Source organism: Echiichthys vipera (genome assembly GCF_963691815.1).
Source record: "Echiichthys vipera genome assembly, chromosome: 14".
Lineage (NCBI taxonomy): Eukaryota > Metazoa > Chordata > Actinopteri > Perciformes > Trachinidae > Echiichthys > Echiichthys vipera.
This window is the reverse complement of record NC_139839.1, coordinates 15,222,011-15,246,096: the sequence shown is the minus strand read 5'-3', so window position 1 is coordinate 15,246,096 and position 24,086 is coordinate 15,222,011. Positions and strand designations below refer to the sequence as shown.

The window sequence follows — 24,086 nt, the reverse complement described above, 5'->3', positions numbered from 1 at the left end:
CTTTACTCCAAAAAATTTAGCGTCGTGATGAAAAGGTAAAGCTTTCAGACCACAAAAACAGCCTGTTAGTGGCTTCCCTCAGATACCAGAGGTCGCATCTTTACCTCTCTCCGATCCAGAAGTTTCTTGGAGCCAGCTGCAGGCACTGACTTCATTAGACTGAGAGTAGGAAGGGACGGAGGGTCACTAAACTGATTTGGGCTCAATTATTCATGTGTTTTTCCTTTCTCTCTATCCCTCTATCCTTCTTTCTTTCTCCTGCAGGGTTAGAATAACACGGTGATACTGAGCTCATCTATTATACAAGACGGACGCATTGGTGGACAGGTTCAACACACACCTGCACACTGACAGGCCTTTTATGTTTATCTGCACTTCAGTCTTTTTTTCTTAAATTCTTGGTGAGCAACATATATTCACCTTGTTCAAACTGTGATGTCGTGTGACTAAAAGCAGGAATGCTGATGATTGCTTCACACAGACTGTAAACTGTCATCTTTTGAGCCAGCATTAGACTACAGTGGATACATTAAAAAGAGGGATTAGATGGGAGGGATTAGATAGATTTTTTTTTGTTTCAGTACAAGTTTGAGTCCCAAGAAAATCTTATAGGCTGCACAAACAACAAAAGAATGTATTTCGGTCTGTCGTCTTTGGCGAGTTGTAAAATTAAAGGCTCCAGATTTGAATTGTCTAGGTCACGTGAGGACCAGAGAGCAGAGTAAACGCTACTGATAGGAACTAGGATTAAAATAGATTTGGAAATCTGGCATCTCTCAGCGATGGTCTCTCCCAGCTGCATGATGTGACCACGACACTCTGCAGGCCTCTACTTAGAGATGTAAAGTTGCAGTTACTTAGGTGCTCATCCTGCACATGCACAATCTCAATCTTTAATTTTTATTGTGTTTTTTAAATAATCCTGTTGTGAGTGATGTGTTAGTAAAATAAAAAAGGAGGAGGAGGAACTGTTAAGTGGAGCCATGAGTATGTAATGTGAGATGTGTGTCATGAATGAATGCAGCACAGAGATCGGTTTTCCTCACTTGGCAGAAACTGAAATGCTGCAGAGCCTGGACAGAAAGATCAAGAATGGCTTCGTTTATCAACCACATCCATATAAAAATAACACAGCTCTCAAGTGAAATGACATAAATATGAATATAATAAAATGTTGGAATATGAGGATGTAGTAAAAAATAGTTCTCTGTGGTGGTTTATCACACTGGAATGCAGTGTGAAGCCCTTTTTATCCTAATGCACTGTAAAACCATAGCACACTGTTTACAGACCTATTATTTTAAATAGGAATGTCACATGTGTGCACTTTTTAAGTCTTTTCTGAGCCCCCGGTAAAATGGCAGCAGTTATCAGACATGCATCCATATAGGACTGCTTTTTTAATGGAAGCACCATATTTAAATCCGATTGGTTTAATGCACAAAAAAAAGGCAAACTGTTTGTGAAAGCAAGACATAAACTTTCCGGTCAACCAGAAGCAGCACCAGCCCTCGATAGTGAACAAATTACTCTCCAAGGCTTTGACTAATAAAGCTCCCATTGCAATGGAGAGATGCAGCGAAAGAGAAAAAAAGATATGAGCAAAGGGAAGATCGGGCAGTCGCTGAAGCCAAAGCTGAACATCAAGGCTGGAAAAGTCTGTGAATGCCCCATGAGAGCAGGGCACAGTCGATCTGTATACCGTTTGTTCGGGGAGCTGGGAATTCATTGTCAGAGATTTCATCAACACACAAAGGCAGCTTTTTGACACAAAGGGCACCCTGGGACTCTGGCGGAAACTGTAAATGCTACCAGTTTTGGAACACACAACAAACATCCATCGTATTGCTTTAAGCCAGGTGGGTGTGAAAACATCAATGCTGGAGTGACAGAAATGGAAATAAACGGTGTGCTATTTTGGCATGGTCGCTCTCAAAAAAGAGATTTTAATCTCAAGGGATTTCCTGATTAAATGATATAAATAAATAAATCACTGCCAGATCATTTAATACAACTTCATTTTAAACATGCAGTAACTTGTGCAGTGGAAAGAAGCTGTAAACACAACACTGACATAAAGTTGATATGGTGAATTTACATACAGTCAGTCGTCTGTGTTTATATCCAGCAGTTATGGAGCTACATGAGCGTTCATTTGGACAAAATACAATAGTCTCTCTCCACCAACTACTAAGGGAAATATCTGACTCTTATGTTCACCAGCTAGTCTTTAACTGTGTCGATTTAGTGCTGAGCAGGTTAATGTATAGTTAGGATTTTAGAGCTTTTTCTGCTTGGCTTTACGCTGTGAGACTGAACAAAAATGGTAAATTTATGAGCCTTAAAACAATAAGCTCTGACGGTAACGGCAGAGTCTGGTGGTAATTCTATGAGGGTCCATCACTACAAGTTAAATCTTTCTCATACGGGTCATGTGATCCATTGTTAATTCAAAAATATTGATTATAGCCTTTTTAAGTTCTCTAAAGCTCCCTAATCGACTTTCAAATAGTAGCCAAACATATAAAATATTTCATATATTAGTTACTTGCATTACTGTAGATCAGAGGTTTTCAAAGTCAGGCGGCCTCACCAGGGGGCTCCAAACTGTTTCAGGAGAGGTAAACCATTACACACATTAGTTATCTAAAGAATATCACCTACTGTAGAATAGCCTTAATGTGTGATTTGGTTAAAGAGATCAGAGATACAGTAGTTTTGGTGAGAGTCAGAAAGTAATTAATGCCTCAGTATCTGGTGTAGTCTGAAGTTATGTCAAAAGAGCAATTTAGGCTATCTTGTCTTAATTGTTGAGTGTCTATGGGATTAAATAACCAATAATGACCCCTGCAACTGAGTAAAACTAAGCAAGTAAACTAATGTGGGGTGAAGGGGGCCTTTTTCCACGCCTTTTCTGTGATGAGACCCACAGTCTCAGACTCTGAAAACCCCTGCTTTAGATATCTATCTTACGCTCTAACCATTAAACAGGACATAGAAAATATGGATTAGTTGATTATTAAAATCCATGAATCATCTCTGGTTTGAACAGTGTAATGTGACCCCATAACTGGGTCAGGGCGTAACAGATTATATTCAATAGGATTACAGTTTTCTGATTACAAACAAAAAAAAATTATAAGCCAGAATAATTAGTGCAACAAGACTGAGAGTCTACCGACATATTAGCAGCTGTGTGAGGGTGCATGGATGTATCATAAGAACTGGATACCGGACCAAAGATGGCGCCTCTTCAGACATGTAGGAGTTTCTCGCCTGGGGCACTCGTCCAAAAAGTTTCTAGCTTTCAGGTTTAGTTACATTGTGATGATGAATATAAAAACTCAGTGGATTAACGATTCATAACAGAGTCATAATTGACCGCTTGCAGTTAAAGGTGCTCTTTCAATAGCTTTAGCGACGTCTTTTTTATAGCAATGATCTATGGTTTTCGCTGCAATATCGTGAGTGGCCCCTGAAAAAACAAATGGCTGCGAGGACAAGCAGCGCTGTATCATTTATGCCTGTAGGCACAGCAAAGCTATGCTACATACAACATTATGTAGCATAGCTTTCATATTTAGCATGAATAATGGTTACCATAATTACCGTTTTAGATTAGCATGTTAGCGAATTAGCACAGAATAAATCACAACTTTCGTGGCAATCCATCAAATAGTTGAGATATTCCAGTCTGGCCCCAAATGGTGGACTGCCCAACAGACCAACATTGTCATCCACCAAGCCCTGCTGCCAGTGTGGCTCAAATCACACCAGATTTGCTTCTGATGAAACCAACAGAACTATTAACAATTACTAAAAACCTACTAAACTAAAACATTTTTGAGGAAAAAGTGCACAGTAGACGGAGAACATCTCAATGCTGGCCCTCAGGAAAGAATATATTATTTGGAGTAAAGACAGATGAATGTTTGTGGTTTGTGTGTTTTTCAGTCAATGTTGATGCAAGTTAACATGGTCGTTTTTATTTAAAGGCTAAAAGTCCCAAGGCTCATCCAACATCCAGTGTCAATGAATACTAAAATCCACAGATACCACAAATAAAAACATCAATTTCATACATCAACAAAATGTCTTCAGTAAATAAAAATGTTTTTAGATTTTTTTTTCTTTGCAAGAAAAACATAAACAATACAAAATACAAACACAGTAAAAGTATTACATAAGTATAACGAAAAGATGAGGCCTGCTGTTCCTCAGTAAAGGGATTTTGTGTGTACGACACAGGATCAAGAGAGTGGGCATGGAGAAAAAGTAGAGAATTGTAATTTCTTTCATTTTTTTCATTTTTTACAAAATGATACCATAGAGGATAAAGTAAGGGGTCAACCACATCGGACATCAAGAGATAATCCTCTCGTCCCTCAGTCTGGAGTTTTTTCCAATCAAATGCAATGACAGTCAAATCATCTTTGACTTGACCGTCCTCTATCCTAAACATTTGGAACATGGTTTAACAATATTCCCTTTTTGAAATAATAGATAACACAATAAAGGACTGTCCAAAAGAGAAGAAATGTTCAACAACAAAAGCTGCATTGTCCCATGACCTCCAGAGTTGTCCACAAATAATGCAGACAGGGCAGACACTGCCTGAGAGTCCAGGGTTAACCACATTTTTACAGCCTCCTCTTAGGAATGGTTCGAGTTTATATGGGGTCGTTTCATCTGAGCTCCTTTGAGAGGTTTGAGTTTGTGACGTACCTGTCGGCTCAGACGTACTGCTCTTTGGGAAAAGTGTACGCCGCCACTCCAGGGGGAGGAGAAGACAGGCCCGGTACCGAGGGGTACTTAAAGATGGCCATGGTTTGTGAAGGAGGAGAGAAGGTGTTTTTTGGTGTGTTGGTGCTGCTGCTGCTGCTGGTTGTAGTGGTTGGTTGCGAGGAGGGGTAGGGCTGTTGGGGCAGAAACGAGAGAGGAGGCTTGATTGGAGGGGAGTAGGGTTCTGGGTAGTCTTCTTTGTTGCAGGCCAGTCTGTAGCTCACATAGTCCGCAGTGTTCGGGAGCTCTTCATAAAACCGCCCTGAGTGCTGTGAAGAAATGAAGGACACATCTTAAAATTAGAAACAATACACATCCTCTACAACTGGTCTGTAACGGAAATACTGCAAATGCATTCAGTATAAGGCTGCAACTAACGTCTATTTCCATTATCAATTAATCTGCTGACTATATTCTAGATTAACTGATTGTTCGGCCTATAAACTGTCAGGAAATAGTAACAACAATGTCCAGCTAAGTTTCTCGAATAACAGAAAAAAGTAGGAAATCTCCATAATTCACAGGCTGATAAATTGCATTTTTTGCTATTTTGCATGAAAGGTTGATGATTAATCAATTATCAAAAAGTTGTCGATTATTTTTCTGTCAGTCGACTAATCGTTGCTGCTCTAATACCTACGTATTGTATGTACAGGAGTTATGTGTTCAGCCATGGCTCTGGGGAAAAAGCTTTTTCTCAGCTTGTTAGTCCGTGCAAGTATGGTTGTGAGCCTGGCTGAGGGGATGGTGGTGATCATAATATAGTAGCAGTGTGATGGTAGGCAGAGAGTGATGTGTATCTACATGAATAAAACATAAATCACAGCCTGCTAAGAGCAACTTTTAGTCAGGCACCAAAATGGTTTTTGAGTGAACTTCCAAGGAGGCTAAAATAGAGGAGAAATCACACATCATAATGCGTCATATCACTGAGGAACAACACATTTGCAGCATAAACCGGTCTGCACTTGCTCAAAGGCTCAATAACTGGTGCATGATTTTGGAATAGGGGGATGATTGATTTGTTTCACTGAGGCGTCCACAGTCGGACTTGGGTTGGAATACAGATGTTTAAATACATCAGCATTGGCTACCTGTAACATTAAGAATTGATTTTAGGATCCTACTTATTACTTTTAAAGCACAGAAAAGGCCTAGCCGTGAGCTACATCGCTAACCTTTTAACTCCTTATGAGCCAGACTGCAGGCTCTGATCTTCAGGCACTTTTTGTTGTTCCACGAGCCAGACTCAAGACCAGATGTGACTTTGCTTTTTCTATTTAGGGCAACTGCACTTTGGAATGAACTGCCTGAGGATTTTAGGCTAGCAAAATCAGTGAACCACACTTTTTGCAACACACTTAAAGTATTTATCTGTTCTTCTATTGTATTTCTGTTTGTAATTGTCTCTGTTTTTTTGCTGATGGTTGTAGTGTATTGTACTGCATGTTAAGCACTTTGTGAACTTTTTTTTGAAATGTTATAAAAATTAAAGTTATTATTAAAAGTTTTAGAGGCTTAGAAGTGCTGTTGAAACATTCATTTAATAGCCTTGGCTATGTGCACAGTGATTTGTTGACCGATGCACTGATTTGTCAGTGAATATGAAATATAATGTTCATCAATACACAAAGCCCTGAGGAACTAATTAAATATTATTTACACGAATATGTTTGATTTCTGTAGTAGTTAAATTTTGTGTTGTTAGCTTCCAACTGTATTATTGTGAGACTGCAGGGCGTGGGCCGCCTCAGACATTTAGCTGTAGCAAAAATTCTACTGCAAACTCTGTATTATTATTCTAAGGATGCAATTTTACTTTCAGAAATAGCAGCTAGTTGACATGCCAAACAAATGACCCCTTAAATATAGTCTTCACTGCAAACTGGCAACTTTTGTGATATGTAAATTACACATATGTTACCTGGATATCATCTGCTGGTCTTTTCCTTATCGGCTGGGACGGTTTTCTGGACGGAGAGTCTTTTCTATTCAAAGAGAATGAAAGATGGATGATGAGGATCAGAACAGCTGAGAAAGAGCTGAGAAAAGTTTAGACAATGGAGGGATAACGAACTGTTACATACGAGGAGTCGCCTTTTCTGCTTCTTATTTTGAGCACCAGGACTGTGATAGTAATGCCCATGAGCACTCCGGCAGCCAGTAATAAGGCGACTACGCTGATGACGTCGCCTGTTGCAATCTGCGGTAGAGGCTTTTCTACAGAGAAAACACACACAGATACACATCAATAAAAATGTAAACAAACACGTTCCCTTAGTAAACCGTATATACAAGTATAGAAAAGTTTCTGAAGTTTCATTTATTAATAGAAAATCTTTTTATAATTCAAAAGTATTATCAGTAACAGTAGTAGAAGTAGTCCTATTAGCAGGAATTCTTCTCTTACAATCAAATCGAATTCCCCAGACTTCAGGTAAACGTACCTATGATGCTGACCTCCACAGAGGCCGATCGTGTCCCGATGCTGTTGGTTGCGTCACACACATAGGTGCCTTGCAGCTCATATGTAAGCGGCCCTTTAAGGGTCAGGACGTTGTCACGGATCTCAGCATTGTTTGGTATGGAGCCATTGATCCTGCAGAAAATACCGAAAAATAAAACTTAAACAAGAAATGTGAAACTAAGAGTCAACGTTTTCTATTTTAAAATGTTCTATTGTTAGTGATGTTGATATATACAGAGTAATTTGCTACCAGCTTTCCACACTTTGAGTATTTCTGAGTCAGAAATAGTAACTGTGTGAGCCATGCCGTGTCCGAGCCATGACTGCCTCATTTTCCTGCTGGCCCAATCACAGTTGTGATGTTAATTAACGGCAGTAAATAGCAGCCTGTCGGCATAGGCAGAGCGGGGCTGGTTTCCGCGACCAGTATGCCGCCAGAGAAATGAAGATATCATCAACATTTAAGAAGAAAAGAAAAATTTTGAGTATTCAAAGAGGAGAGGAGAAGATTATCATCACCGTCTGGCAATCAGACATTTTGTGTCTCAGTTCAAGTAGCTGGTTGCAGGCAAACAATGCCATTTCTCTCACTAGGCTCAAATATATTTTGACTGTCTTGAATTTCAAAGCATGTTGCTTAAATTTACAAGTGAGTTGTGGATCTCTGACCTTGAATAAAGATCAGATACAGAACTTTGAGTAAAACGCTTGAGAACCCCTGCAGTAGGCCTAATTATATCACAAGTACAGAGGTCTAGGAGTTTACTACAAAAACTTACTACAACAAACGCAAAAAAAAACAAAAGGCAAGCAGGGGTGAGTTTGTTCACCTGTGTGCTTGTTGTCATTTAAGAAACCTAAAGTAGGACGGAAAGGCTCTCCAATACAATTCATCAAGAGAACCCAGATTTGGTTTTATTTTCTGACTGATTTTAAATGAAACTCACATCATAACCTCCTTCATACATTGTAATTAGGTCATCTCCCTTTGACAGTGAATTTGAGTGAAACACAAATAGAGTTGTACTCACACTCTCCACTGATACAGAGACACGGCCGGGTTGGCATCAGCTTGGCAGCTCAGTTGGACGTTCTCTCGGTTCAGGTACCAGTTTCCATCAAATCCATCCACCGAAACATCTGGTTCATCTGGTACAAACACATAGAAGAAAAGGTAAAATAAGCTTGTAATTGTGTTAATATTTTAGCCATATAGTTATGTGTGTTATGGGTGGAAAAGAATTACATTGAATATCGAGGGTAACGCTGTCAGTGTAGACCTCCTCGTTGTAGGTGGTCACGCAGGTGAGTGTCTCCTTGTGTGTTTCTCTGCTGGGCACCAAAATGTAGTCACTCTGAATAGTGAATGTCCCGTCAGAGTTCCTGTACTCTCGGGTGGTCACTTCTCCCGGCACCCTCGTCTCCCACCTGCTCACATCAATGTGGACGACACAGAGATACATCATTGCAGGTTGCTAATTTGTAGTTAAGTGGAAACTAGTGCAGTGTTGTCGGCAAAACAAACTTAACAAACTCTAAAAAGCGAGATTGACTTTGAGAGAAAACACTCCTTTTCTTGCACTAAAAACTCACATAAGCACACACACACACACAAACACGCACCTGATGGTACCGGGTGGTTTTCCATTGGCAGAGATGCAGGTGGCCACTGGTGTTTTCACATTGGATGAACGAGCCACCAGAGTCGGTGTGGACAGACTCATCTGAGTTGTTGGGCGAACTGGGGAAAATAAAAATAAAGACAAGCATTGAGTTCATCTAGCATTACTGTTTTAAAGCATGCTAATAAGGTATAATGTTTACAGCCTATTCAAGGTTCTGAAATGTTAAAGCTTTAAGTTTGACTCTACAGTAAACATGCAGTTCACCCCTCAACTCAGTTTTACAAAAGCCATTTGCAACATTTTCTATAAAAGCTGGTGCCCTGGAAACAAAGTAATTAAAATAACAATATTTCAGCATTCAGAAAAACACTATACAGTATTTTATTTATTCTTGACCTTGGAAACAGTAGTTTGATTAAAAGAAAATAAATTTAAAAACCAGTTCCTCCAATCAGAATATCACTACGTCAATGAGTATTACCAGTGGGACTGCCCTTTGCGTCATTCAACACCTTAAAGGGATAGTTAGATATTTTGGGAAATAAGCTTATTTGCTTTATGCAGAGAGTTAGATGAGAAGACCGATCCACTCTAGTGTAGGCTCGCTCAGTAGGCGATATGAGAGAGAATGCCATCTTCCTTGTTCGCAAAATGACTAAAATGCATGACCCTTGGTAACCTGCCACCCCCCCCTCTCCATCCCCTAGTAGCAGATTGAAGTTAGAATCTATGGCCCCGACCATGGCTCTGAAACATCAGTTGCCTAACTGCATATTAATAAATATGTGGTGCTGAAATAGCAAATGGATTTTTAATCACGATTTCTTATCTGAGTACAGTCCTTCTGTCAGTTTCTTCTTGGATCTATAGTATTCTCTAAACTATACAGTTAAGAGGGTATTTTAAAAAGTAAGAACCAGAAGAATCATTCAAGCGTTTCGGTCGCAGGTGAGTGAAGCAAACAGGGTCTGTTCCCCCAGTTAAAAATCAACAAATCGCCTACTGTGTATGCTACATATGAAACTAGAATCACAAATCTGTTTTACCGTAGACAGTGAGGTTTACAGTGTTTTCTCGGTTCCCTGCAGGAAACGTTGTGTATTCACAGATGTAGGTGGACTCGTCAGAGAGGCGAATCGAGGAGAACGTGATGGTGGTGTCTTCCAGAGTTGGAGTCCGCCGCCTCACTGCTGCGTTCTTGAAGCTGACACGGTCCCTGTAGGGTGGGGCCACAGACACACCCAGGGAGGGATTGGCAATCGCCACGTTCTGCTTACTGCCATTCACAAGTTTCTGCCACGTTACCTTAAGACAGAAGGATAGAAGAAAGTAAATGATGAGGGGAAACCACAGACGTCTGAAACAATTATTTAGTTATGTAATATTGAGTAGGCAATGGTTTTAGCCATTAACCACTTTTGAGATTTGATATTTAATATATATTTTACATTATGAATGGCCAGTTTCAAGGGAAGCACAAGTTTTTAGATTGACTTTCATACCACAAAATCCACTCAAGGAATTATAAACTTGCATTCATTATTGTTAAGCGGTAATGCAGTTCAGAGCAGGACTGGTTATTTGGAAATAATAGCCAGTAATAAAATAAATAATTGGCTTAAATTAAGCAAAACTACTGGAATAGTCACGACTGTTTTAGAATATCTTCATATCTCAATTTGGATATTTTTTTTGTATGTGTTCTGTAAATTAGCAAGAATCTACAGTACGAGTGAAGTCTAGCCTTTGATTTTCTTTCCTATGACCCGTCTAGTGCTCTTAAACGTGACCTGTTTACAGAGACTGGCTGATAACAAGGTTTTTCCGATAGCAGGTTAAGGCAAAGCATTTTTACATGCACTGAAATAACTTGGTCACTGTAAAATATTTAAGTCAGATTTCTCACCTACCACACATTTGAACTAAAACTGTTGAATTGTATTAATGATGCTACAGCAGTCTGAACAGGTTATTTGGCCAGTTGGGGGCAGCAGAAACAAGTTGTGATTGCAACACTGACACTTCATAACCTTTTAAGTTACTGAGTGACTAGAATTATTTGGTGTCGTGTTTTGGCCCTGAATAGCTCTGTTTATGGTCTCCTGTCTCTTTAGTGGACAAATGTGTTCTGGGTAGGAGTGATGTTATTTCTATTTTATATTGAGTGGGTGTAATCTTCAGGTGGACCGTGGAATACCTGGGAGATTTTGACAGGCGGGGAGCTGTTAATGAACCGACAGCGCAGGTCCACCTTTGAGCCAACATATCCCCACTTCCCATCATCCATTTCCACAGTCTGGCTTTTTATTCCTGCAGGAAAAACACAAGGGGTACACACATAAAAGAAAGTGCTTGCTGGGCATGCATGCACACACGCTGGCATTCCCTAAGCGGGTCACAGTCAGCACAGCCTGTTGAGCTGATAAAGGGAGCTAAGAGCTCTGTCACAGGTGATACATTTAAGCAGCAGGAGAGGTGAGCTGAGGTCAAAGGTTGTGGATTAGAGTGAGGTATAAATAAGCACGATTTGTTTGGTTACTGTTCCCACTGACTTACTGATCCCCTTTAACAAATCCACAGCACTTCCCGAGTTTACATGAGTCACTTGTGTTTACTTGGGTTTGTCAGATATACCGTAAACATTATTTTTAATCTGGTAGTTTAATTAAGAATACTGTTATTCACAATGCAGGAATGGATAAAGAACCGATGATACACAAAATAAAAAAAGATTAGAACAATGAGAACAATAAAAGACACATGCTAAAGAGATGGAAATGTATCCAGTCATGCCACATGCTGCAAATGTACTCGTCATAAAAAGTATAACTTTGCCTTAAAGTTCTCTAAGATGTAAAGATATAAAGCATTTTTCCATACAAACTTGTACTTGAACCTGGTAAATACTGACTCATAAAACCTCTGCAACATGCAATCAATGTTAACTTTATACTTCACAATCAAATAGACCAACAACAGTAATGAAAGACACTGGGTTATATATATAAATATATATGTGTGTGTGTGTGTGTGTGTTACAAAGGAGCACAGCCACGGTCACTCAATAAATGTCATCATGGAAACAGCCATTTATGAACTGTCCGATAAAGCACGACTTGGGTTTAGTCATAATAATTTCAAACTTTTGACAGCTGGCTACTTTCTCAAACATTTAATACAACAAAGCAGATGGCAGGAAATGTCAGTAAATGAATGCAAAGCTGAATCAGACAGTAAATGAATACAAAGCTGAATCAGACTGTAAATGAATACAAAGCTCAATCAGACTGTAAATGAATACAAAGCTCAATCAGACTGAATGTAACCCGTACCCAGGGGTGATTTCCATGTTTGACATTCTGTATTTTAAAAACAACAACATATAAACGAGGGGCCACACTGTAGTTCATGGCTCATCATGTAATCCAATATTTCCATGTTATTAATGGATATGGATATTGATTGGTCCATCAGTTTTCTAGTCGGGTCTCAATCAAAAACACCCTAGGCTGACAGCGCAGACTTGCATCAAGCTGCATAGCGCCTGATTCATACATGGATTTTACAACAAGGTTCTCTTGTTAGTTTTATTATCAGAAAGTGTGGTAGTAGCAAATAAATAATACATTTATACAACATGTAAATGAAGTTTTTTTTACATGCTGAAGGTGTTTTTAAGATTGTTTTTAAGGTCTGTTGAACTTAATTTGCACAGACTGAAATCAAGCGGAAGTGGGTCAGTGCTTTTTTTGTTCCAACAGTAAATCTGGAACTATGATGCTTTCCTAAAGTCTAGCATAATCTAGACGTAATTAATTAGTGGACATGATCTGTGCATTGTTTTCTTAGTAAACAGTAAAAAGTAGACTGTGAGTTACATGTAACATTTCTCTTCCTCATGCAGTATAATGTGTAGTTGAACAGTTTGAGACATCACTCCTGAAATGACCCAAAATTAAATATATTTACATTATGATATTATGTATTTTGTCATTTCATTTGGATGACCACCAACAACAACCATCAACCTATGTTTCCTCAGTCACTATCCATGAAAACGGCCTGTACAGTCGCCCTACTCATAGGCCAAGACAAAGATTAATGTGTGGTGTGCCCCAGGGGTCAATTCTGGGTCCAATCTGGTTCTTTATGTACCTGCTTCCCCCTCGACCATTATTATGCTGATAACACACCGAATCTATATTTCTCATTTAATCAATGAAGCTAGACACAATTCAAAACCACATTAGTACATTAAAGAATAAACTGAAAATAGAAGATATCCTTAACTTATACTGTACACAGCATCACCCAAACTTGGCTGGTCCCCTCACTTAAAATATTAAATCTGCTGTTAAAAACTTAAAGTTAGACATCCCTGTGAATGTTGAGCCTCATGGGCATTGATTTGCTTCGGTCCAGTTACTTTGCTTCTCTCCTAAAGCTTGAAAAAAAGACAGCCAAGCAATTACCACATCACAGCTCGATGACCGTTACACCTGGTTTACCAGCTGGGTCGACTTCAACAAGACCAGAACGCTGCAGCAAGACTTTTAACAAAACCAACCAACCAAGACATACTGTATATCACACATAATATCAGTTCTTTCAACTGGCTATCTATTCCCATTAGGAATTGTTTTTTAAGATTTTAGACATACAGTAGAAGGGATTGCAATACCACTGACGTCTTCCTACAGTGATAATCAAATTTGAAATACAATTTATTTTGAACTGATTACACTAGAGAAAGACAAACAGGCCCACATAAGAGTAACAACAGTCTTATCTCTGTAGTTTTAAACATGTCTTTATGTAAGAGAGAGAAACCAAATGATTTAGATTCTGATCGCTAGACTGTGACCTGCTACGGTGTGCAGGTAAAATAAAGGTCACCTGCAGACTGAGCCTGTGTGGGAAGAGAAAGCCAATCAGCTCTGAAATACAGTCAAGAATCAAGGTCTTCGCAAATTCTCAAATCCCACTGACAGGTGGATTCATATAATTCAACCTCCAATAAACCAGGAGCGGTCAATCACCAGCAGGAATCCTTGAATTTCTCGCACAAGACTATCCTTATAAATTACAATAATTAAACGTATTGTTACTGTTTTGGTTGGCGCTGTCTTAGTTCTGACGCACAACACGATACATCCTTCCACTGTTATGTGGATGATGTGCAGATCTACCTCCCTCTTCAGTTGTCTTCTAAGGATCCTCTCAAATCTTCACTAGCTTGTCTTGAATTTGAAATTGAATTTAGGAAACAAATCAATAAAGTGGTTAAAGGCTCTTTTCACAAAATTCGTATTTTATCAAAAGTCAAGCCTTGAGAGAGTCATCCATGCCTTTATATCATGCAGGCTTGATTATTGTAATTCTTTAGATGTTGTTCTTGACCAGAACTCGCTCTGCCGCCTGCAGCTGGTGCAGAACGCGGCTGCTTGCCTTCTGACTGGCACTAAAAACACATCACCCCTGTTCTGGCCTCCCCCCACTGGCTTCCCATCCGCTTTAGGATTGATTTTAAAGTGTTATTAATAGTTTTTAAGTTTTTAACTGGTCTGGCTCCTCTATATCTGGCAGAACTCATACACGTCCATAATCCAGCCGGAGCTCTACGGTCATCCAGTGAGTTGTTGCTGGATGTACCAAGATCAAAACTGAAGACTAAGGGCGATTGTGCCTTCTCTGTGGCTGCTCCCAAACTCTGGAACAGCTTGCCATTACATGTTAGACATGCGCGATCCATGGAGAGGTTTAAGTGTGCTTTAAAAACACATCTTTTCTACTTGGCCTTTAGATCCACAGGGACGTCTAATCCAGCCTAGTTTTGTTCAAAAGGTCATTTTTAACATAATCTTGCACTGTCGTTTATGACTACTGTAGCCGTACACATATGTGTATGCATGCACAAATGTTTGTATATGTGCATTTAATACATGCAATTGTGAGTATATGTGATGATATGCATGTGTTCTTGTTTCTTGGCCATGCGCTTTTTTTGTTTTTGTCTCTGCTCTGTGAAGCCCTTTAGATGACTGTTACGGGTCTTTTTAACTGTGCTATGTAAATACAAGTGAACTGGACCTTGAACAACGGTAAACATACCTCATAAACAATACTACAATTTCCGTACATACTATATGACAATACTACTTTACTTTAACTGCCACCTAATGCCTAGCTTGGGAACAAAACAAACCTGCCGAGTTTGTTTCACTTTCCCTCCCATTTAGACAGATTTACAGCAACTTGAGATCTGATGGACCAATCACAACCATTTATCATCAGGGCAGGTTTAAATGATGGCTGAGAGAGGGGCATCGTGCTTGAAGGTACAAAGTCACCAAATGTAAATGTCATACCGCGTCCAACACAATTTACGAGGCTCAAGAAGTCACTGTCAAACTCGGCAGCATTGATCCAATTTTAATCAAGATTCTATTACTGTATTGTGTATTTCTCACCTAAAATGTTTTCAGAAACACATTTTAGTGTACTGTTTAGCTGTAACTTGACAACAAAAAAACACCAAGCACCGCACCAACATACTGTACATGAGTCGCTCAGTGCTACTTTGTTTTATTATTGTGACTGGTTGTAGGTCTATCTAATTACATCCAGAGGCATTTTGGTCTGAACCTAAATCGAAAATAAACTAAGAGGTTCGGGACGTGACAAATAATCGCCAAGTTCCCGATCGAAAACCAGATTGGCTCAACAGTTACACAGTCTAGGGCTTTTATTTTGAAAGGTTAGAACAGTAGGAGTCGATTTGGTGTGCGCTGCATTTGTCAAGGTTATAAGGAGTTTGCTGTCTTGAATGCTTCAGTGTTCTTGTTTTAATCCTCATGCCTGTATTTTGCAATTTTAGAGAATCAACCTCCTTTGTGAAAAAAACCTTTATTTATCACTGCATAATATACATGCTCTGTGTGAAAGTACTCAAAGACAAAAATGTCCTTAATGCGCATTCGAATTGGTCTGGTGATGCCTGAGGCTACCTTAGACCTGCAACATTTGAAAGAACACGTTGACGGTTTCATAAATTACATTAAGCCATAAAATCAGCGTATCATACAGAATCAATCAAAAAATCAACTGACAGCAGACTGAATTATGAGATTTTTTAAAATTATTTTAAATTGGTTTATGAAACACAAAAGGTACAGATTCACAAACAAAAGGCACAGCATGGTAGTGTGCTTATCTAGTTTCACATCACCTGCACGATGAAGACACGATTAGATTATGATGATTAGAGAGCGTATTAATTCCCTACTTTAATAGATTTGTTTGAGCTTGTCTTATAAAATAAAGCTGTGGAAACATTTAATATGCATATTTGTGCATGTTCTATTCATGCAAACACACGCAAAAGCTTAGAAATACAGATTGACAAAGGACCCATCTGCACGGCTGACATCAATCATCAAAAATATGACCAACATCATCACATACAACCTGAGCCACATGTGTTTCGTTAGATTAATAAGTTTAATAGTTTTGTGTTAGAGCAGGAGTTCACTGGGTCTTATATAAACCATTGTGAGTTTGTGTGGGTCGTTGGGAGGGATGAAGGCCAGCAGTGGGAGTAGATTACAGCATTCAGGATATTAAAGTGCATTTGCATCAGAGTCCCTGTGCTGCCGTAGATATGGAAGCTCACAATTACATCTACAGTATTTTTCAGATTCCCTCCTAACAACTTTAGTGTGCATGTTTTTAAACCTGTAAGAGATACTTTTTTCATCAGTATTAATTTGCCAGGATAAACATTTCACTAAATGCCTCATGCATCTATTGTTCATGTATGATTCTGACTACACCACATTACTACAGAAATATTTCATGTGATTCATGTTAAACTGAGAATTTAACAGAGAAGATTTGCTGTTTCGAGGATGTTTCTGTTGTGATTTGAGGCTCAACTTCATCAGGTTGAGCTTTCATTAAAGTAGAAAATCTGCAACACTCTTTCAATTATTAATTTGACAACATTTTCTGGTAAACAGTCCTTTAAATTTCCATTACTAGTACGACTAACAGCTGAGGGATGAAATGTATGGGGATATCTATCAAAGGAATAGTTCCACATTTTGGGAAATAAACTGATAATCCTCTCACGTCTCTACAATATATTTGAAGTTACAGCCAACTTCTGTTAGCTTAGCTTAGCAGAAAGACTGGAAACATCATGTCCAACGTTAACAAGTTAAGTCTGCATACTAGCACTGTGAGAGTTCAGCGATGTTCTGTGATGCATTAACAGACCCTAATCCGCCTTCTACCCATCGTTAATGTGAAGAAATAAAAACAAGCTCAGTAAGTTCAGAAAAGATACAAGTCAATCTGTAATTTACTAGTCCTGCTTATCAGGGAAATAAAATTCCTTTCACTTGTGTCTGATTTCTGTGGCTAAACACACACATATGTATACCACTTAGAGACCCCCGAATGAGCTCTGGTGCTGAGCTGATTAGGGGCTTTAGGTGGAGGCAGAACAGACAGAGCCTACCTCTCTGACACACACAAGCACACTCTTTCATATCTCGTTAGCCCCACATCTCTCCCACCTTCCTCTTTTCAGCTGTGTCCATTCACATTCTTCTATTGTTTAGACCATGGGAAATGACCTCACCAGCCCCTCATGACAATAATCTATAAACAGCAGCACGGTGGCAAGAGACAGCCCTGGGAACGTAACACAACAATAGCAATATTGTTTCACACTTGAATGTGCAACATAGAAAAACAGCAAGGGCTTCACATTGTGGTGTTGTCTTTTGTTCATATTCTGAGTGGATATCCTCCATCTTTCTTCATCATTCTCAGTATGTGACGAGACATTTTTAACCTTTTGTCATATGTGTGAAAGTTTAACAGAGAGACTATTTGGTAAATAGTTTACAAATTTACAAACACCAATTAAAATATAATATATGATAAAAATATATAAAAGATTTCACCCTAGGAAAAACTTGAAAAGCAATTTTAAACAACTTGAGAGCTGTATAAAACTATAAAAGTCTATAGCCAGGGGTTGCACCTGAACTAAATGCTAACATTGGCATGCTATCATGCTTCACATGACAATGCTTTCATGTTGATGTTAAGCAAGTATAAGGTTCACGATGTCCACTATTCGTAGTTTGTTCATTAGCACTAGCACAGTGTACAGCTGAGGCTGACAGGAATTTCATTAGTTCTAAGACTAAGTATTTAGTCATAAACCAAAGTATTTGACAAATTATTTTACCTCATTTGTTTTACTTGATGAGGCCATTACATTAAGAGAAGGGTTAAGGGGTCACCAAAGTTACCAAATCAATTCATCCTGAGGAAGATGTGTTTATATGAACCAAATTTCATGTAAATCCGTCCAATAGCTGTTAAGACATTTCTGTGAAAGTCAAGAATGTTGACCTCAGGGTAGCACTAGCGGAGAAGTCAGGGTATCACCAAAGTCAGTCAACAATCCATTAAAAAGTTGAGATACTCTAGTCAAATAATTAGAATAATATACAAATTATCAGCAGCCATAAATTGATAGATATTTTGAATTGTTACACATAAGATGGATAAATTAAATATAAAACTGGAAAAGCAGGCAGAGAGAAGATCAAAGCGGCCACTGTCACACTGGCACATTATTTCAGTATGTGTCTGTACTAAATATGAGGCTGACATTAACTGCGGCGGTGCTGTTAATAATGATCATCTCATTAAAATGTGTCAAGGCGAAATAAAACTACATCTACCTTAAGCAACCAGAAGGCCACAGATACTCGCCTACAAATCTGACTTCATGCCACAGACGAGAAAATGAAAACCAGAGAGAGAAAGAGGAGAGGACAGATTAACTGTTTAATCTTTAGGCCATCAAATCTGCGATTGATCTGGGATTAAACACTGAGTTTGTGTCTTTGGCCTTGTGACTTACAATGTAGGGAAACCTGAAGCACAGAGGAGACCACACACACACACACACACACACACACACACACACACACACACACACACACACACACACACACACACACACAGCACTCAGACTAAAACCTCGCCCTTGTGTAACTACGCACATCCTGAAAGTGACAGACTTCTGGTTTGTGATGGATACCACCACCTGTGACTAGGCTGTATTTCACATAGCAGCTCTCTTTATAGCTCTAAACCAAAAGATTGCAGTCTGACAACAAAAAACAACTTAACCAACCAAGGAAACTGACTTTTGGACATCCACTTTGCAAAATGACGTGTGTTGCTCTCGATTTTTTTCCTGATCAAAATGGAGGAAAAAAATTATCCTCGTCTCATTTTCCACTAAATCGATTATAATCTCTCATTGTTTTTGATCGGGATCTGTCTGTGTGCGCATGCATGCGTATGTGTGCGTGTGTGTGTGTGTGTGGGTGTGTGTAATCTCTGTGGCACTGCAGGAACGTGGAGTGTGCACTTGGCTGGTGTTCAGCGGGCAGCTCACAGGATTACAGTATGACTGTTGCTGCTGCGTTTGTGTTTTGGGACATTTCAGGAGAGTAAAAAACCCAAGAGAGAGAGGAGATGGAGAGAAATAAAGAAAATCTCAACTGATTGAAAGACAATGAAATGAGAAAAAGACTTCAAACGGGCTGCCTTTGGAGAGGGAGGTGCACAAAGAAAAGACAAACAAAAGAGTACGGAAGGGCTGTGTGCTTGTGCCGGATTATTTTTGCGGGGTAGCGTCTGTGTGTTCCAGATGTGGACAGTGGATTATGCAAAAACTCATAAGCATGCCTCTCTCTCTGCCTTTTCTGTGTCTTTCCACAGTGCAGGACTGCAATCTTATATGTGCAAAACAAGTCAGTGATTGCCTTTGACAGCACTCGCATCGACCTGCTCCGGGCTCCCAAAAGAGGCTGTCGGAGTGTGAGGTGCTCTGACTGCACCAGTCAGGAGAAGACAGACACACTGCAGCAACAGTCAGCAGGCTGGGAGGCTTGGCACTGATCATGTTGTTATACCCTTTCTGCTCCATGTGCAGCTCTAATCCACTGCGCTGTCCTTCAACATGACAATCCCACATATGGCATGGCCTCACACTCAATAATAACGCATACACACATGTATGCACACCCGCAAATTACTGCTCAACCAGCACGGGGGGGTTTACTACTGACTGAGGGAAAAAAGCAATCACAGCAGATGTCACAGCAGCTAAACACATCCATATGCTGCCACAATCACTTTTGTCATTACGTATTATGTATACCATCACCCCCCCCCCCCCCCTTTATTACAAAGCCACAAGTCTGATGTTATCGGTTTGTTTGGCCCCAGCTTAGTGTGATTACACAGCTGCACCTGTTAAAATGAGGCAAGAGTTAGTCCATTTACACACACACACACACACACACACACACACACACACACACACACACACACACACACACACACACACACACACACACACACACACACACACACACATACACACACACACATACTGTAACACTGTAAAAGGAGAGTTGCCATCTGCAGGGGCCACATCACACCAGTGCACCTGCTAGTTTGGTTTGACAACTGGACGAAAAACGCTGAAGCTGGTTGACATAGTCTGATTCCACTTCATCGGTCAGGAGTCAAAGTCATACGCATATAGTTTTAGAGATTAAATCATTTCGATATTGTAATGGAAAAAATTTGTACTCATAGTATGTGAAACATAATAGCACATGTGAAAACCACACAGGCCTGAAGCAGCTCAGTTGAACTTTTGTCTTGTTACAGTTCCTGTTTCTGCGAGGGCTATTTCTCGTGCCTATACATATCATGTGTGATGTCTGATCACGTATGAAATGTCTTATGAATACATCCTTTTTCAACTGCTTCTTGGTCAGTCAGTTTGCACACTGTTCTGATCCATACATGTGTGATTCTGTGTTTGCTCTCAAAACCTTTTAGAAAAAGAACCCTTAATTACAGATCTTTGTCTACAGTTTATTTCTTCTAAGTTTCCACCACAGATATGAAGATGTTATGAAGTTTTATGGTCCTAACACTGTCAGATTTGCACTGAATGAAGCAGAATGGGCTGATGCTGAGTATTATTGAACCTATAGCCTACAGTACATTGAGTATCAACTACATTTTAAAAAGCATGAAAATTTGATCTGACCGCCCTTAAATAGAGAATTTATAAATTGTAACCAATGGCGTTAGTAAAAATAAATAATTTAATGATCCATCACATATCAGCTGTAGGCTAATAATAACAGAACTCTTTGGTTACAAGGTTGTGCAAAATCAACTTAGCAACAAAAACCTTGTTTATTATTTGAAACAATAAAATAATCAATAGTTTATTAATCAATTACGATATATAAACTCTATCAAGAGTAACTAATTAGGCAGTGGTAGCCTAGCCTTTTTACTACATGTGCTTATTAATGAACACTGGTGTGATGTAACACTAATGTAAAATAGACACTACATGTTCGTATAAATACAAAATAATGTATCATAATAAAGGCCAAAACTAAAATCAACACGTTAAAACTGTTCATACAGAGGGTTATAAAGCAACCACCTATTTAAATTACAACAATAACGTTTTATAAATATTGCTCTGGGTTCTCCTTTGGATGGTTTCTCCATGCTCCTCTAGTTTTTCACCTCTTCGCGTGTCTTTACCTCCTCCTGTGTGATTGTATATTGACACAGAAAAATCAATCATGCCTTTCACATCACTATTATTTACCAGGTGCTGAAAAAAGCAGAGCAGCCTACCTGGAATAACACAAGTTGTTATCAGGAATATCCAAAATCCAGTCCTGTCCATGCCCAAACCAGCGTTGCCAGCTTCTCGCTGTGGTTAGATTCCCAGTGTGCACTTGTTTTACGCGCCCTGCCTCCCAGACTGAACACACGGCAGCGGGTTCAGCTTCAGGTCTGTCTGTCAGGGGTCCCCTCAGGTCTCCATGTATGCGACAAACGAAGCACACACACTCTGAAAACTTTAACTCTGCGGGATGTGACACTTTTTCTTTCCTCCACACTATTTCCGACTCCCCTCTGCGAGGTGACGGGGCTGCAGCAGTCTCTGTCCGGCCGAGGCTTGGCGGGGATAAAGCAGCTTAACGCGAGGGCAGATTATTTCCGAGATAGCCTACCCCCAGTTCCGACCGACAACTGTCTGTCACTGTGTGAGGGATGAGCTGAGCAGTCCGCCGGCCGACTGAGGCACATTAAGAAAAAAAATGGCGCAGTCAGACTACTTTAAATAAGCAGACTCAACAGATGCAATCAGGGGGCCCGACAGGGACGTAGATACAGGAACGAGCTCCCTGACTGTAGTGCACACACACTGATGCCACCTCCCACTAATGAAACTGAGTTATGATCTATTATGCTGGCTGACCTTTGAGTTTACAAATCTAAAGGAACTGTTGAAATACAATCATGTAAAGGGTTAGGCATACTAGGCTTTGTTTATGTGTATTTAAGATGTATAAGTTTAAAACTCCTGAACTAAACTAAACTAAATAAATGAAAAGATGATTATTACACCTAGGAGGTATTAGAGGAAGAAGAAAAAAGCGGTTAGGCTAAAACATTTATCTCTTGCTCTCCATTGCTGAATGGTGCTCTTGACCTAATATCCTATATTTTACACCCTCCCCTGAAGGGCAGCAAACACTTTTGGCACAGGATACTTAGACAGTCACAAGTTTGCAGAACACATTCATGAAGCTGGGCCTTTATAAACTGGATGGGATCCTGTTAAATAGGCCTGTGTTTAAGGGATCTAAAAGATAACACATAACAACAGCCAAAACCCAAAGTACAGTCTATCCAGTAGGCAATTAGTTCATGTTATCGGGGTTGACGCCAAACCACCTCATGAACGACTCTTATTAATGCTGTGTTCCAGTTGAGTTTAGAAAGTCAGAATTTCCTAACCTGACTATCGACAGATGACTTTCGTTCCGCCTTGACTCCGCCTATCTCCACTCAACCATCTGGGATCACTCCATTGCAGAGGGATTTCAGGGTCCGCAAAAAAATGGTCAGGCCAATCAGGACCGCCAGGCGGGGTTTTATAGATGTGACGTAGCTGTTTGTGATTCAGACAACAATGGCGGCCCGCATCGAGGAAGCAGGCGTCGCCATTGATGTGGCTATGTTCTCCCTGTTGTCCAATCTAGCGAATATTTCTTCTTTAAAAGAACACCAGAGAACGGCTCTGAAGGCTTTTGTTGGTGGAAACGATGTTTTGGCCTGTCGCTCTCATCAGCGTCACAGGTTGGTTACGATGTGCGTGGTTGAAGTAGCACGTCAATAAAGATTACGGACAAGTAGTTTATCCAATCATATGCAAGGATTTTTGATAAGGCCCAGCCTCCTGAAATCTCTTTGCTATGGAGCGATCCCTGATGGACGAGTGAAGCAAGGCGGAACAAAATTGATCTGGTGAGAGTCAGGTTAGAAATTTCCGAGTTCCAAGTCAGAAAGTGTTCTCACCTCAAAATACGACATGGTTGCACCAAGTATGAACAGTATATGAAGTTGTTGTTTATTTTCGCCTTATTTGTATCTCAAATAAGTCGTAAACACACTGCTGTCCACCATCTATCTGCAGACATGTACAGTGTTTGCCACATGTGTTCTTGACCAGGACTAAGAAAAAAAAGCTTCAGAACCACGGACAGCACCAGGAATTTATCGATACACAATTTCAAAGTCATGGTCAGGGCCATAGATTCTAACCTGAACAAACCTCAGTCAGATAAAGGATCAATGAGTCAGACTAACATATTCAGCTAAATGGCCCCTCTGCCCTGCACTCTCTCTGCTATCCGGCTGTTAAGTCTGACGTAACACCCGTTCAAATTATGATTTCTGGTTCCAACCGCTCCGATGAAACAAAACACAAAACACAAGACACAATGGCCGAACATATGAACATGTTACGACCTCTTTTGTCAGAAAGACATGTTTTTCATCGATAAGAACGAGGTAAAATGACAATTACGTTGTTTTTTAAAAACTCAGATCTGTTTAAACAACGGGGAGCACGGCACTGAAATCCTATTTTTAAAGGGCGTTACGTCAGGTCTTAACAGCCGGATAGACCTTTCAACAGAATTTCGTTGCTAGGCTACAGCCTTTGTTAACTTCCTGTCGGCTGACTAGGACAAATTTAAAATGTTTATGTTTACAACTTT

At 39.8% G+C, this 24,086-nt stretch overlaps 1 protein-coding gene across 1 annotated transcript; it reads right to left on the bottom strand.

Annotated features, from left to right (window-relative positions):
- Positions 1–4,733: 4,733 nt before the first annotated feature.
- Positions 4,734–21,713, bottom strand: nectin1a (nectin cell adhesion molecule 1a; the record flags this gene model as incomplete). The annotated part of the gene is made up of 10 exons (XM_083927160.1): positions 21,649–21,713; positions 11,072–11,184; positions 9,921–10,179; positions 8,873–8,990; positions 8,496–8,677; positions 8,281–8,398; positions 7,230–7,381; positions 6,870–7,002; positions 6,707–6,770; positions 4,734–5,051 (listed from the first exon to the last, which is right to left on the bottom strand). The coding sequence occupies exons 1-10, from the start codon at positions 21,698–21,700 to the stop codon at positions 4,734–4,736; spliced, it is 1,509 nt and encodes a 502-aa protein (XP_083783286.1). The 5' UTR covers positions 21,701–21,713.
- Positions 21,714–24,086: the final 2,373 nt, after the last annotated feature.